This window comes from Nyctibius grandis, chromosome 10, assembly GCF_013368605.1.
Source record: "Nyctibius grandis isolate bNycGra1 chromosome 10, bNycGra1.pri, whole genome shotgun sequence".
Classification (NCBI taxonomy): Eukaryota; Metazoa; Chordata; class Aves; order Nyctibiiformes; family Nyctibiidae; genus Nyctibius; species Nyctibius grandis.
This window is the reverse complement of record NC_090667.1, coordinates 22,638,775-22,655,683: the sequence shown is the minus strand read 5'-3', so window position 1 is coordinate 22,655,683 and position 16,909 is coordinate 22,638,775. Positions and strand designations below refer to the sequence as shown.

Genomic DNA, 16,909 nt, shown 5'->3' with positions numbered 1-16,909 from the left:
ACCTTATATGCTTGAGTACTGTTTGGCCACTAAATGAGCTCCATCTATAGAACTTAGCATTTCTTCTTTATCAAGGCACTGTCTTTTTCCTCCAATTCACTCCCTTTTTGAAATAAAACCTATGGGAGTTGGGTGTCAGAAGGGTGACCACAATAATTACCTTTGGTCTGAATCTGTTGCGTAAGAATCAAGTATCTATGAAGACCAATCACTTTTTTGTCTTATTGCTGATTATTATTATTCCATTGCTTTGATATGTAGTTTTTTTACATGATTGATCCTTACTTTTGCAAAAATGCAGTAATAATTTGACTTATAGTCTAATTTCCCTTTCCAAAATATAGGCAAAACAAGCTATCTGATGGTTCAAACAGTAGGTTTCATTTTAGGGAGCAAAAGTTACAAATTCAGTCAGCAGACTTAAAAAAAGCTGCTGAATATCAAGGACTTGAAGAGTAAAATTCATTGTAAGAGAAAAGCTAAACTGAGGTCAACTGTGGAAGTACTGCTCTTCTCTGAACCTTTGCATGTTTGAGATCGTGGGTTTCATGAACTTTGATTTCAGTAGATTTAGATCTTTCTGTCTGCAGATCTTGCAGTCTGCCTGCAGACTCAGGAAGGCACAATGTGCCATCTTGCATTTGGCTCCTGTTTTGAAGGTTATGACTCTACAGCTAGGATTATAATTGTTTTAATGCAAGTTGAAAATGGTGCTAGTCTCCAGGTAAAATAGCTTGAATGCAAAGCCACTGCAATAAGACTGGGTAACAGACCTTTGCCTCAGAAATAAACTGAAGTCTTGCTTTTGACTGCCACAGAGTTAAATCAGTAGCTAGTACTAAAGAGGACTGAAGATCTCCTAGTGAGATGAGCAGTCAAGAAAAAATTGCCAGTTATTCGCTACGGGAAAAGAGCAGATAAATCAGAATTGAAGGGAGTTTCCTTGCCTTCATTGTCAGATGAGCCTGGAACTACTTTACGTGGACGCATGTAGGAGATCTGTGGTCTAATGGTGGGAGTCTTTCTCTCTTTCAGGTTCTGTGGGTGTCCCATTGTTGCTGTTGCAGCAAAGCCCGGTGGACCAGAAGCCCCAGAGTCTGAGAACCCGCTAGGTGTTTCTGAATTGATTGAGGTACCTGCTGAAGAACATCATAATAACAAATGTGCTCAAACTTTTCTTTAAGTCTTTTGGAGTAGACTGTATTAGTATCTAGAGCTGAGGAACTTCGGCATTAGTGTCAGTTTTAAGGAACCTGATTCTTAGGGATTCCTTCCAGTGAATGGAGAAGTTGAGGTTGCATGCCCTAGAAGTGGATCTCCTTTTTCAACTACTAGGCTTCTCCATGCCTTTGAATAGCTGTGTCTTAAGAAACAGCTATCATACGTGTGGTGAAATTTGGCTTTAAAGTTGTAAAGAATTCCAAAGCATAATGAATAAAAACAGCTTTAAAATTCTGCCAAATCCTTGGTAGGTGTTGTTTTGTAATTGTACCATGGTTAAGAAAACAGTAAAGTTGTGAAGTCAGACACTCAGATGTTACATGTTGGGAATTGTCCCCTTCCTTTGTGTGTGTATTATGATCTAGTGTTTAAGTGCATGATTCTTTATTCTAAATAACCCTTACCTCATTCCTTGCAGAGGATGGACAGGGCTCAAGTAGAGAGCAGGTAGTCTATATTTTGTTTAAATTCTCATTATTCTTTGTGTGGCCTCAAGGCTCCATTCAAATACTGCTCTGCATTCAGAATGATTAATTTCCTCCTGGACTTTTCTTTGGCACATATCACTGTGGTCTTGAGCACTTGGCAAACAGTTCATTTACTTCCAAAAGACCTGTAGGAAGTGTAGAGGTGACTTTAATCCATATTTAGATTGGGAAGCTGAGGCACAAAGGAGTTGAGTCCACTGAGTTTACTAATTTTGGTTGCCAAATTTAAGGAAACTAGGAACTCTTTTGGGACATGCTTGTGTTCAGATCATAGTATCTGCCAATTTTGATTGCAACAGAAGTGCTTAGCACTTCTGTTAAGCTTTGGGGTTTCTGTTTGGACAGTCTGAGGTGTACAGTCAGTGATTACATGTGGAAAGGTTCATTTTTTAAGAGAGTGACAATACATGGGAGTTCTGGTATAAGGAAGTGTAGAATCCATTCTCTAGAGGAGCACCACCTCTGTTCGTGATGAAACCATCTTTCTCTGTGAGACTCTGCCTTGCTTACTGCATGCCTTGCACATCGGCAAAAGATAAAAAGCATGGCCTGGATTTACCCTGTGCCTTGAATAAGGTAGAGCTTGGAAAAAACTATATGGTTGTAGAACTAACGTTCTATCAGACCCGTATGAACAAGAGAAGACTTTAGAAGCATCTTCACAGGTATCCTTAGTTTCAGCAATTTGGGTTGGATTTTTTTTTTTGGAGGGGAAGAGAATAACTTCTCAGGTTTTCAAAAAACTAAGTTATATGATAAGTTATGTGGCATGAAGCTTATACTGTGAAGGGCAGGACACTTAAAATAACTGTTTGAGAGCAATTTGTAGCTTGTGGTAGACTTGTTACCATTTTTGTGAATAAGCTTTAGGGAAAAGTAGCATCTTTGCCCCGAAGGGGTGCTGCTTTTATTTGCAGAAAGTAGTCCTAAAACAAAGGCATCATTCTTTGCAGACTTGTCAAGGCCTGATTTGGATGCTTTGGATGCTGCTAGGTTTAAAACACTTGTAAATTGCTGAAGTTAGGGTGCAGCACCAGTCATCAAAAATTCAAGGGATGTCTGGCCCAGGGCAGCCTACCTTGTACAAAGGCAGGATGTTCCACATAGCTGCTGAGCGCTGAATGTTGTACCACCTCCCAGGCATATGTGGCCTGAGATGGGCATGGGGGTGTGATTTGGTATGGCTTTAGAATAGGCTTAGCAAGAACCAGGCTGCCCACAGCAATGTCTAGAGAGGTGGAGATAGGCAAGTCCTTAGTTCTGCTGTCATCTGGGTCCAAGTAAATTTACTGGGATGTTCCCCAGGGTTAGAAACTTTGAAGGCAATATCCATGTTGCATCTGTTTCTGTCCATGCTGAGGCCTAATATGAGAAGAGCTGGCAAATGCTGTGTGAGCCCTGCCATTGAGCTTCAAAATATTATCCTTTCTGTCCTTGGTAAGAGACTCTCTCCATTGTTCTGCCATTACAACTTGGGCTTAACCTGCAGTTTCTGACCTTAAAAGCAGACATTAAAGGTAGGGCCAAGTTTACATGCTGATGTTATAACAGAGACAGAGATCAAAAGTGGTTTGAGATGGGTGAACCAGTTCTTCTGAAACACTGTTGGATACATGACTGTGTTTCTATAATCAAGGTCTTCTGTCTATAATGATGTACTTTAAGAAACATAATATTTGTCAGCAAAACAGAAATCCTATACTTGGAGAATTTCTCTAGAAAATGGTACTTACATAGCTATTTTTCTTAATGGTTTGATCCTCCAGGAAGTGTTAACAGAAATCTGAAGGGGAAGATGACTTTGAAAACTTAACTCAGTATAATAGTTTTTCTGGGAGGGAGGTAGGAATGGGCTTTATGGGGCACTAATATCTGTATATAAGTTCGTTTTCACAAAGCCTAAAAAAGCAGAAGTAGCAAAACACACTGTAAAATTGTACTTTTGGGGGGGGGGGGGTGGGGAATGAAGAGGAGGTGGGGACATACAGGATTTTTTTCTCTTTGCTTTGCTGCAGTGTTTATATTGAGTTTGGCAGCAATTTTATCGCCAGTGCAGTTTTGCTAACCAAGCTAAATGTGCAGCACCAAATCTTTCTAAGGCAGAAAATCGAACTGTTACTGCTGCTAAGTGTGTGTCTCCTCTATGGTGCACACAGTTAATTTGACATTGGTGTGTTCTAAGCTAATCAGGAGATGCCTGAAATCAGTAAACTGCAAGCTTGTTCAATCAATCATCTGCTTGCCTTCCTTTTGCTGTCATGACTTTTCACCCAGGCATGGTGCTGCTTTTATGTTTTTTTTTCAGGTCTTGAAGTCTCAGGCTTACCTGCCATCAAGAGACCCCTCGGGACACTTCCTTATGGCAGTCGACCACTGTTTCTCTATCAAGGGTCAAGGCACGGTGATGACAGGGACTATTCTTTCTGGCTCGGTTAGCCTTGGTGACAATGTGGAGATTCCTGCCCTGAAGGTGAGTCTCTCATTTTCACTCCCCCTAGTTTTCCTGATAGAGACACTTAACAAAGAGGAGAGTGTTCTCTTCCAATCTGAAATTATTCAATTATTTTCAATGTGTGTCTGGTGGGGTTTTTTGGTACTCTACTATAAAACAGCTTATAATAGGAAGAGATGTAGAGATTTTTTTAAATAAGGCAGCCAGTAAAAGTACCTGCTCAATTTTAGTTGAATGAAGAGGAGAGAAGACTGACCTAGATTAGCATGTTAGACTTTCAAATTCGGAAAAGCAAGGTGGGCATGTTTCCAAGATAGGATGTGCCCAAGGACTGAAGAAGGTTTGAGTGAGATTACTTTCATTTGAGACGTGCTGCAGTGGGAAGGCTTGCAAAATAATCTGAGTAGGTAGGCTTCCTGAGATGTCTGGAAGTGAAGGAAATGACAAGAAGAGGGCATTGAAATGCTTGCTGCAGATTCTCTTTGTTTGCTGGGGCTTTAATTGATGTCAGCCTGTTCTGGGAGAACTGCTGGGATGCAGTAGGTGGCTTGCTGCTGTTGGGCTTTTTAGAGATCATGTAGAAAGTCAAGAGGCCTTTCAATGGCCTTTGAACTGCTTAACTGTTGTTACTATTTTATTTCCTTAAAATATATTCATCCTTTAAAAGAAAACAAGGTGACTTTATGCTTGGAACAGGTGAAACCTATTTCACAGATAATATTTCATCATATTTCATATTTCACAGTTGATGATTTGGACTGCTCTGACTCTCCCTTTTTATTAATTGCCCAAAATGAGTCAAGACCTATGGATCATTTTGCAGCTGCCACTTAAAGTGACCCAGCTGGTTACATTCTGAGAGAGTAGGCAGCTTTTGGCTGAACAAGCCTGGATGGGACCCTTTTGGTGCTGTCAGTATTATCCTCAAATAGTGTTACTATAAAGACCTTATTCTTTCATTGAGGGAATGTGCTGCTTTCTCAGTTTTGCCTGTACTTTGTGGGCAAGTGAGGCATCCTGATTTCACCTGAAATATTTTGCTGATAGCTGACAATTAATTTTTGGTCAGCCTCTTCTGTGATACCTGTGGCCATCTAGTTTATATCTTATTGTCTTTGGCATGAAAGCGACTCATGTGATATGTACCCCATCACGTTTGCTTTCCAAGTGGAGTTCCTCACTGCCCATATCCTCATTTGCAGCATGCAGCCTGTTCTGGGAACCATGCTTGTAATTCCTGCAGGGAATATGCTTTGCTGGGATTGTAGCTCTGGTTTCGGCCTCTCCTGCTTTCGCCTTGCCAGTGTTCCTTCTCCTTTCTGTTGTGTCCAGCTTGCTGTCTTAGGTCTGCCTGCACAAGGGGTCCGAGGAGGGACAAGTAGTTAGGAGTACAAGGCTGATGAGCACTGGCTCCTGCCCAACAGGGGCCTTGCGTAGCTAATTACCTACTTTCCTTTTGGCATAGCACTGGCTGAACTTCCAGTGGTTTTGCACTCTGGGAGATGGGAGCGAGACAGAGCAGAGTAATTATTTCTTGCAAAGAAAGAATGCATAACTAGATTATATCTGGAAATGACTGTTCAGCTCTTCGTGTGTAGTCCAAGAATGTTTTGGAAAAATATGTTTAGGAATTAATCTGCTCTTTGAGAATCCGTATGAAGGGGAAAAGGACAAAAATATAGTGAATAACTTGCATATTACAAATGGGTGTTTAAAAGAACAGTAGAAAAGACTTTAAGTGGGACTTTAAAAGATGCTTTCTTCCCCAGTGACTGGGGGAGCAGTGAAGTGAAAGGCAAGTTAGCAGATAAACAGGTCATTGACAAAGAGAAGCCAGATCACTTGGCTTTTATGGCATTAGCAACTTCCCTCAAAATTTTAGTTATTTTCAGTTGCTGTTATTGAATTAATCCTTCCACTGCCTTGTGTGAAATAGAAGATATGTCCATACCTCCAAGTGGTAATAGTGGTGGGCAGAGTTTTGCATTTTGTTTTTTGCCAATAGCAGCTCGTGAAATGTTCATGTTCATATTGTATAGGTATGGAAACCAAGGCACAGTAAAAGGAAGCAACTTTTTTGTAAGTTTGAGTTGTGTGTTGTACTTACCCCTGCTAGCATCATGCAGAGTTGGGTGAGGATACCTATAAAAGGTCAAACCTTTCTCAGGCCTACAAGGTAATGGAGGAAGCACATTTCACAACACATTGTGGTTTGTGGCTCTCTCTGACCTTTTTTTGCCCTGACCCTGTGGTAACTGAGATTGACAGCTGGTGCCCACTAGGCATTTAGGGACATTACAAACCAGCTGCTTTTTAAATTTGAGGAACCCTCTCACCAAATGAAGTGGCATCACCTTCCAGTTCTACTAATGGACTTCGACATCTTTGACCGCTTGAACCTGCACAAAGGAGGGACATAGCAATTAAAAATAAACAGTGACATTCTCAAACGCCCGTACTTGCTCTGATTGAAGCTGAGAGCACCAGCAGTGCATGGATTCCTTTATGCCGTTGACTATGTAAATTGCCATCTGGGGTTGATTATCCATATAGCGAAAAGAAAAATTATATATATGTGTGTTTGGCAAAAAGCTTTGACAGAGCAAACAGTTCACTATCCAATTGAGTTAGTACTATTTGCTCACTAGCACTTGAAATCCACCTTGAAGAGCACGAACCTAGGATTTCTGCAGCAAAAATGTAGTGTTGGCAGAATTCTGAATGTCCTTTAAGATTATTTCAGTGGTCTTTCAATCTCTACAGTCTTCCAGTTTATAAACTGTAACAACTCATGACATTTTTATTTCTGCTTTGTAAAAGCTCCTGGAGTTTGAATAGTGAAGATTTTTTTTCAATGTAGATTCACTTTATTTTACTGATAGTTTTGGCGATAATCACTTCAAAATATTTATCTAAGTATATTTTGTTTAGCTAATTTAGTTTAAGTGAGCATGGATGTCAAATTCTAGCGCTCCTGTGTCTTTTTATAGCATGCTTTAATTGAAAAAGGAAGGTGTTTTTTTTTCAGTAGGGGAGAAGTGTCTTTGCCTTCCTTATCGAGGTAAAAAGAAAATCATAGTAGCCTAAGAACAGCAGCTACTTAGAAGGCAAAAAAATAGGCAAGAATGAGGACTTTTGTTCTTATTGGTTATCTCAAAAGAAAAAAAAATAATCCTTGTGTGAAAAGTAATGCAAAATGTTGTATGGCATGTGGTCTTCCTTATGCCCAGTGTTAGTGATTCTAGCTTTGGGGTTTTCACAGTTGCAGGCACATTAGAAATACTTGGAAGATTGGGTAAAACAGATGATAATATGCTAATATTCCTTTAAGGATGTTTTAGGGCACACAAAATGTTCCAGGTCAGTTAATGGTTAATAAGGATCACTCCCTCTGTCTTAAGAGTTGTGAAAGATCATAGAAGAGGTTAAGTCTCAATTGAGTGAGGAGGCAGAGATAGATGTACACAGTTAATGGATATAAATCTGATCATCCTGAAAGTGTCAACTCAGCATTGCCTTACCTGTGATCAGGTGCTGCAGGTATAGAGCAGCCACAAAGCATGTACATGGCAGCCAAGTACAAAGACCACTGTTGTTCTTTTCAGGACTTGTAAGAAGTAGGAACTTGAATATAAAGCAAGAACAAGAGTTTCTATCTATTCTGTTTAATGTAATTACTGACAAATGTTAGAGCAAGTTGGTGCAAGCTGAATGGCTGGTGGAGGTTAATAGCTTCATTGGAGCCTATATAAAGTACAGCATGCTGCCATTTTGTACTGCATTTTGTCAGAAGTTCATGAGTGCCTTAAAGGCTGAGTAGCTGTGTTAGTGGTAAACGGTTATCTTGGTGTTTTTCTGTAGGGGATCATGTGGGGATTTTTGCTGTGTGCTGCAGCTGAATAATGTATCTGGTGTAATACAGTACAAAGTTATTTCTTACGTAATAAATCACGTGGACACCCAGTCATTGGACTGACCTTGGGAGGTGCCTCTTTAGATATTGTCAGATTTTTCATTCGTGAGGTGTGGTTGAGTTATCATTAAAGGAGAAGAGGAATATTCATACCTGGTCAAACCTTCACCATCCCCAAGGACTGCAGTAGACAATCGCCGTTATTAATGTTGAGCATTTCGGTCTCAAAAGTTGCAAGCATGTTTATGAAATACTTTTCTTGTAGTCAGAGAGTAGTCATCCAGGTGTTTCAGTACTCTGATATACTTTCAAGAGGTCACCTGAGACATCAAATACAAAAAATGTGAGAAACTTGCTTCTGTTTATCTAGTCAAGTCTCCTCATAAATGAGAGTGTTGGTTTAAACCAGTAGTGGATTCTGTCTTGGCACAGGTTTATTTGCTGTCAAATTATATTGACTTTATGAACTCTTAAGAAGCATCATTTTCTAAGTGTGATACTGAGAAGCTTTATGTACTTCCACCATGTGAAAGAGATTATTTTTTTTTTTTAAGCTGCTTTGTTGGCTAGATAACCTTGGTCTGTTTTTTGGCAAACACTCTAGTTTTTATGGCTCATCCAACAAAAAAATTCTCCAATGTCTGATAGAATAACCCAAATAGTATTTGCAAGACTATTGTCTTCAAACTACTGCAGCTGTTAAAATGGTAACATAAACCTGCTTTTGCCCACATGAATTCTTCAGCCTATCTGATGTCCCAAGACCTCTGAGCTATAGTGAGCTACAGTATATAAATGTAGTAAGAACTAATTTAAGTGCATTTAAGGACTTTTTGCACAATCACAGAATTGTACGTTTAAGTCTTGTCAGAGAACATTTAAATCTGAGAAAACAAAGTAGGATCAAACCCAGCTGAACTGGATCATGAAGACACTTGTATGTGAACTTTCATGGCGAAATCTTAATGAAGTGTTTACCACTATCATTTTGAGTTCTTTGGGCCTCATAATATACCCCTTCTAAATGGCAGCATATCTTGGCTGTTTTTTGCACTGCAAATACATAGAACCCTTGCTAAATTTTGAGAGAGTATGTTTGAATGTTGTTTCTACATCTGTTTTTTCCAGTGCTTTTTGGATTTTTCTTGCCCAGTGCTGATATAAACAGCCTTTAAAATGCTACAGTTCATCTGATGGGGAAGAAGTCTGGCTTGCCTTGAACATTTTCTTTTCATTGAAATGCTGTGAAGAAGGGCAGTTCAGAAAATGGGGTTGGGGGGGAAGAATCAATTGAATGTAACTGATAAAACTGTGAAAAGGCAGTTCATAATACATATTAAAATGTGGGTGATAAAATACCAGAATCTTAAATCCTAAATCAATAAATTAAACATATACATACAATGTTATACATGGGGTTTAATTCAGTACAAGTATTAAACTGTTTCTTTAATTGTATGCCACTTCTAAAGCATGGGTTGTATTTTTTGGAGATTTTCTCCTTTCCTAGAAAACATCAATGTGAATCCTACTGGTTATGCATCTGCTGTGGCGTTTACTTAAAAGCAAAACATGCAGGATTTGGCTTATACTGGAAAGTACTCCGCTTTCAACATTTAGGATATTATCAGTTGTTTTGGAAGAATTAAACTCCTCAGCGCAGTTCTTTGTGGTTAAGTAAAGGATTAAAGACCTGATCCAGTGCCTATAGAATGAAATTTAGATCTGGCAATAAAAACTTCTCAAATCTTTTTGGCTCGATCTCTTGAGAGAATAAGAGTTAGCAGATGCTGAGCTCTTTCTAAAGATCAGTTCCCTCATTTTCAATGTATGGTTTTGTAACTTCTCACTGTGTGTTTTTTTCCTGGTTTTATTTCTGTTTTAGTTCGCGTGTTAAAAAAACAAACCCAAGACCCCGAAGAATAGAATCCATTTTAACTTTTGTATTTAAAAAAAAAATTTTAGTTAACTTTAGACTTTCAAAAGTTTCTGGAGTAAAAATGCTCAGGAAGAGATTTATGTGTTGCTGTTCTTTCACTACCTGTTACTGAAGTTCAGTGGTTTAGTTCATATCGCTTGCAATTTTTTATTAAGTATCATATAGGTACAGTAAAAAGAGGGAGCAGGATAAAGGACTTTGTGTTAAGGTTTGTTTTATTCAGAACCAGGGATAAGAAATAATGGAAAGGGAGTTGGATATATATCATGGGGGTTTTTAAGGTTTTTCTGCTTGGTCAGAGCAGAAGAGAAGGAGGCCAGGAGCAGAAGAGAAGGAGGCCAGGAGAGAGCAGCCAACCTGAGCAGTGCTAATCCAAACCATACACTGTATTGTTGGAGCTCGTGTGTCTAATGTGATCTCTGTAGGCAGAAAAATGGCCTAGTCAGTGCTGGCCAATTAACTCTACAAATACTACAATTCATCTGCAGCTTTTCTTGGAGATCTAGACATACCGTGTGTTCCCTGCCAGCTAGAGACAGTTGGGATCCAGATTGTCTTCTAATGGATTAGAAAAATTACCCAAAGTATACAAGTTTCTTCCTACAGTGGATCTGAAAAGGAAGAGATTTGTGTGTAATTTCTGCATTGCTTCTATTCACTTAAACCATCTTTAAATGACTGTTTGAGATCCAGGCTCCACAGGGAAGTGCAGCATTGCTGGAAATGGTACTGTTCTCCAAGGTAGACTTTAAATTCTGCAGTATTTCTGTGATACTGATTGCTTGTTCAGGGTTATCTGCAGTGCTCACTGATTGTGGTTAATGCATGAAGATAATTTGAAGTGTGTATTTTGTGCTATTGCCACACAGATAATTTTGCCTTAATAGTTAGAAAGTGCAGAGAGTTATTACTGCCTAAGAACTAGTATGCTGTTCAGTGGAGTTCAAAATGAAAAAGAAACATAGGGTCATCTCCACTCTTGAGTAGATGAAAATACTGTGTGAGATGAATGTCACTTTAATTTGCTACAGAGACTAATTTTCTTAGATAAATCAAATCACACTTTTTCTGTCCAGATTTCAGTAAATCATTTGTCTCATAAGAACTGTTAGAAAAGCTGAAGAAAGTTGTTGCAGAAATACAAAGTGGGAAAGAAACTGAGATGAAGAAGAGGGAACCAATGGACTAACAGGAAAACTATACAGCTGGAGTTGTTCTGAAGTTCTTGGCGCTGAAGTGTAATAGTTTAGCTAGTGACTGCATGAACTCTGCATGTGTGTAGGCAATCTCCCCACTAGCATGCCACATTAGGGTGCTCTCCTGACTAGTGTAGACTGCTGGCAGATGTGACTTCCTTGCGTAGTCTGTGATATTCAGTATTCTGTAGCTCTTTGGGAATTACAAATGTACTGGGTTTCTGGGTCGGATGGAAAAGCTCAGTATCCCAGTACAAATGAGTGCCACAATTGGAGAAATGGAATGTGTTCTTGTATGTTATACTAGTGAACAATTTGGCTTCAGTATGGCAACATATTTAAGGATAATCAAATATGTAGGTTTGCAACTCCAAAGCAAAGTTGAAAAGAAAACCAAACATCTAATAAGCTATTAAGATGATACCTGACATGTAGATTTATCTCTATCGCTTCAACTTCCCTCATCTGCTCATTCTACTTTTTTGTCCTGCCTATTTCTTTCTCCATCTCTAGCTTTTTTCCCAGTCTCAAAGTTTGCTCTTCAAAGTGACTGATCTTTTTCACTTATACCATAGATGGAAGAAACTTTTTTCTCTCTCCTTTTTCTCAGCTGCTGTTGCAATCTTGAGTAACACTGCAGTTGTATATACTTCCTTCCCCTTGAGTACATCTTGGCTCAAAACCAGCATCAGTCAGGGTCAGATGAGAAACCTTGGGATGGTATTTTTGAACTTGTTTCCATAGGCTGAAGCTAGAGTGGGTCTGATGAGAGAAAGGGCAAGACCTGGTAAACATTGAGTGGTGTTATCCTCTCAAGGGCTGTTTCTGAAGATGAATAAGCAGGTTCCGATACCTCCTCTACAGGATATGCTAGCTTTTGTTTTCCTAGGGCTAAATGTCTTGCATTTATAGTTTGAAAAGGAGGCCTGGAGCAATCTAAAGAGGGCACGCTAAGCAGTGGTCCTGTAAGTGGCGTACAGGAGGAGAAAGGTTTTAAGATTGCTTAAGCCATGACTGGGATACAACTGAACAAAAACATGCATGTTGTCCTGGGACTTAGTAAGTAACATATTTCCTGTTGAACAGTTGCTGCTCCAGTGACCAAGTGTTGCGTTCTTCAATTTGAACCCTGGGGTTCAAGATTAGTTTGAAACTAAGTTAATGGACATTGCTATAGTAATCACAAACTTTCATCCAAATGCCTTTTTGTTTAAACTTTATGGTAACTTTTTGAAGCAAAGGATGCCTGGTTTGTGTTTGCATAACTTGTTTGCTTAAGCATTGCTGCTGCCAGGTCATTAACTTTATTTTTATTTCTTTTAATTTATCAGGTAGAATTGTTCTCAATCCAATTCAATTGAAAACAGACCCACATGCACATACACATACCGTTTGAGCAGGAATCTTAGTGGAACGCTTGAATAGTAATTGGAAAGGTAGCCTCCTATATGGTAAACATAGCTTTCCCATTGCATTCCTGCTGTGAATGTAACTTCAATATGAGTAGGCTTAGTTAGGGCAGTGAGTAACTATCATGTTTTAAATATTTAAGTTCAAGTGCTGGAGGCTTTGGCAGAATTTCAGTAACTGGAATGAAGGAAGGGAATGTCACTTTTTGTTCTTCCTTGGTCATCCATATACACTACAATTCCTCATTTGATCAGGCTTTTAAGAAGCAGAACAATTCAGCAAGCACTGCATTAACTAAGCCATGGTTGGTATATTACAAAGTTCTGCTCTGGGCACTGGCGAAAAAAGGATCTGAATACTGAAAACATTATTTAACCAAGACTGTTGAAGAGAAACTTCTAAATTTGATCACAAGACAGAAGAAAATGGACTAATGCAGAAGTGCCCAGGAATCTATAAGTAGTCTATTAGCAGAGTACTGTCTTGAAGTATTACAATAACACCATAGCCAGTCTTCTGGATTTCATGACTTGCGCTGTGTGTTCCTGAGGTGACCCCATTTATAAAACTCAAAATTTCATTCTTTGTTACTACTCTGGAAATTACATGAAAATTGACTTTGCTCTTTAAATGTTTATTCAGCTCACCACCTGAGACTGTTGTGGTGTGCCTATGACAATGACATCTACTGTTGAAACTAAATGTAAGCTGCATCTCTTCACTAGAGCATTCCCATAACTTTATATTATAATAGCTGGTGCAGTTTGAAATGAAGAAAAAGTAGTACTAGAGAGAGCCAATATTTACAGTATCAGCTGGAATAATATAATTATATAAGCTGCCCAGATAGTACTGTGATGAACATGATACGAATGCCTAGATACAGATTTTCATTTGCAGCTGTCTGAAATGAAAACTACAAACTCCCAGGCTCTTCATGGTTGTAAAGATTAGCTTGAAAGCATATACCATAAAATGTGGTTGGATTCTCTTTCTCCTCTAATGAATAAATAATAAAGAATAAATGTTTCACACTAGAAATAACAAGGAAAGGTCAAATAGCCTTTTTAAAGAATCACTGTAGCTAATACATCTTTAAATGCTTAAACTGTGGACTTAAAAACTATCAGGCCTTTGTGAAAGTTAGATTTAGCGGCTGACCTGTCTTCTGTTTAGGCAACCTGCTTTTAAGATATATTTTATATATTGGATGTGTAATAGGTTCTGCAAAAGAATTGCAGAGATGGCCTTACTCCTTGTTCAGTTTAGGTGGCAGAAATCAGCTGTGAGAAGAGATTAATTCATTGGAAGCAATGACCCTGTTGTGTATACAGACATCAATTTTTTTCTTGAACAAAAGGAGGCAGAGGTACCAAAAATGATTCAGAAACGTATTTGTGACTTCTGTTTTGTGTGAGGTTTCAGAATCTCTTGAAGTTTTTCTGCTCTTTCTCAGTATTCATCTAACCACTTTGGGTTTGTTTTCTTCATTTCAGTTACTATGTTGTAGTTGCTTTTTCTTAATATTATGTTCATTATATAATGAATTTCAATAGACTTTTATGCTAACCATCCCTACAAGAGGTTTTTGTCTGATATGCAAGACCTAGTACATAGGACTGGAACAAGTTAAATGGTGGCTTAGGGAAAAAATACGTGCTATTATGAAGCAGTTCAGTTTTGAAATATGGGTATTATTGATGTGGTGTTTTCTTTGCCTAGTTGAAGACATTGATCCTGCTTGTGGAGATCAGTTGACAATAATTTTAAGTCTTCATGGAGTGAGGAATATCCAGGTATACCACAAACACTCAAAACCACCAAAAAGAGGATTATAACTTGAAAATATGTGTTTTTAAGTAAAGGATTGAAATAAATGCCCAGTAAGACTAAAATAAATGCCCAGTTTGGCCTTCAGGTCAACACAAAGCAATCACCAGTTAATTTAGTCTAAATGCAAAGAAGTATACAAATCTTTGTAAAAATAAAAGAAAACACAAAATCCTACCCTGGACTATTTTTCATTGAGTTTTAGGAGAGAATTGGAGTCGGTGATTGAATAAGAATGTTTTGTTCGACATGTATTTCTATTTAAAATGTTACTTTTCTGTTGTTGACGTGATGCTCTTGTTTGGGGAGAAAGTTGTTTGTACAAGATGTATTAGGGTGGCAAGGAGTCTCAAATTATTCTTCATTCCAGTCTTGTCAAAGGCTACTTGATTGCTTGGGCTTTAGATGAGGTTATGAAGTATCTTCGCCCGAGGGTAGGTCTTTAATCTCTTATGGGTGGAGGTGGAGGAAGTTCTCCAATGTGGTGATACAGAGTGGGGTCCTAACTTGCTCTGAGCCCTCCCATGAGGCTTAATGTGAGCCTAAGATGCTACGTTAAGATTGAAGTTCAACCTAATTTATTCTCAGGCATGTAGTTCCCTAAATAGTGGGTTAAGACTTCTAAGATACATTTGTAGTCAAATGCTTTTTTGTAGTTAAAATTTTTTTCAAGTCTTTCCTTGTGTCCTTGCTTTGTTTTCCTCTTTGCTTTTACTGTCCACCCATCCTATCTGTTGAGGTTGTTGAACTTCTGTTTTTAAATCCATTTTCCAGGTGTGTGATAGGTACAGACAGCACATAAGTGGTTGTCTTCTCTGAGATCACAGGTTCTATCCCCACCTTTAGAGAGGCTCTTAAAGATTTTAAAATGTAGAGGGCGGGGGAATCTTTGCAAACTTCAGGTTTACTGTTGGGACTAGAGATAATAGAGGTAAAAAGAGAAACAAGAATATGTTTAGGGAAGACAATTATGGCTTCAGTAGCCTCTGCCTCTTTAAAACATGTATATACTGAACTGATTTTTTTTTTTTAAGGGATGTTTTTGGTAGGAAGCTAAAAAGTCTTTTTAAAAATGACACTAACTTTCTAGTAAAAGCACACAAATGTGAAGGTAAGGGTTCTGTTCACTTTTTTTATTATTTTCAGGGATTTGGGGGACTTTTTTACACGAGCTTTCTGTTTTAATTTTGATGATAAAAAGCAAAAGCATGATGAATTCTGTTTGGCTGTGGGTTTCTTGTTTTTTTTTTTTTAAATAAGGGTGATTCTAATTCTTGTCTGAGGTTTGCATGAAGCTAATTAATATTGGTAAGATATTTTAGAGATTCATATGTGGGAAGAGAGATAGGCAAAGCAATTTTTGCATCAGACTTATATGGGGGAAGAAAGAAAAGTTAACATTAAGGCATAGTTTTGTGGTTATGGTGTGACTCACAAGAAAGACGTAGGCCATCTGACATGTACATTGCAAACAGTTGTAAAAACATACCGTTAGATATCCGCAATGTGTAGTGGGCTGAGTTAATGTTATTTTGAATCCATAATGTTAAAGTTATCTGGCACAGTGAGTGTAACTCCACAAATCAAACACTGTATTATTGCTTTTTGTTTTACATTACATGGTTGTCCCTGATGGACAAGGTCCTTTCTGATCAATTTGTCAGTGCAGTTTTAATCCTGCCTTTCACTTGTTCAGTGTCATCCTAGCTATGCTGACACCAACCAGGGCTTTTTACTTGCGTCAGGGTTTAGGTAGACCTCAACAGAGAGAATAGAGTGATGTGGTTAAGATTTTTATAATTGGGCACAGTGCTTTACAATATGCGTGCTTGTTTTCTTGGTATTTTCCTGTATATGGAAAATCAAATTTACAGACGGTTAGATTTATGTTTGCGATTATATTTTTAAGTTTTCCTTAATGTCCCTCTAAATCTCAAATTGTGTGATGATAATTTTCCCTGGCGTGAACCTTTGTATAAGTATAGTTTTGAACCTGTTGGGCCTATACCTATATCTGAGCATGACCATGTAGAAAATGAGTCCTCTACCTTCCTAATGTTTCATATACTGCTAAAATTTCTTGGGAACCTTTGTTCAGAATTTGAATTAATGTATTTTGTTTTCAGTTTTTAAACGTAATGGATCTTGTAATGAATTCCTTAGCTTCAGTCTCAGCTCTGAAGGAGACATAAACATTTAATAGCTTTAAAAGAAGCTTTTTGGAAGCTACAGTATCTGTGGTATGTGCTATATCTAGGATGATGATTTTTTATATTTTCAGAAAAGGTGTTTTTTCTGCAAAGCTGTAAAGATGACCTTTTTTCACACCTTTGTGATAGTGAGCTTTAGGGTCTGGTTCAGATTCTGTTTAATCTTAGCTTTAACATAGTTAAGGCTTCATTCTGTCTTTAAATCCCCTTGCAAAAATAACGAATTCCGTCTATTGTTTTTTACCTGTGC

The 16,909-nt window shown here is 38.3% G+C and overlaps 1 protein-coding gene across 2 annotated transcripts in view; it reads left to right on the top strand.

The window, feature by feature from the left end:
* The window catches only part of EEFSEC (eukaryotic elongation factor, selenocysteine-tRNA specific), a 128,353-nt gene that overhangs the window by 38,206 nt on the left and 73,238 nt on the right, over positions 1 to 16,909 (top strand). For both annotated transcript variants that reach the window (XM_068409013.1, XM_068409014.1), the window contains exons 3-4: positions 1,036 to 1,132; positions 4,015 to 4,179. In XM_068409013.1, the coding sequence (XP_068265114.1) occupies positions 1,036 to 1,132; positions 4,015 to 4,179 (262 nt within the window). The remainder of the gene's footprint in view (positions 1 to 1,035; positions 1,133 to 4,014; positions 4,180 to 16,909) is intronic.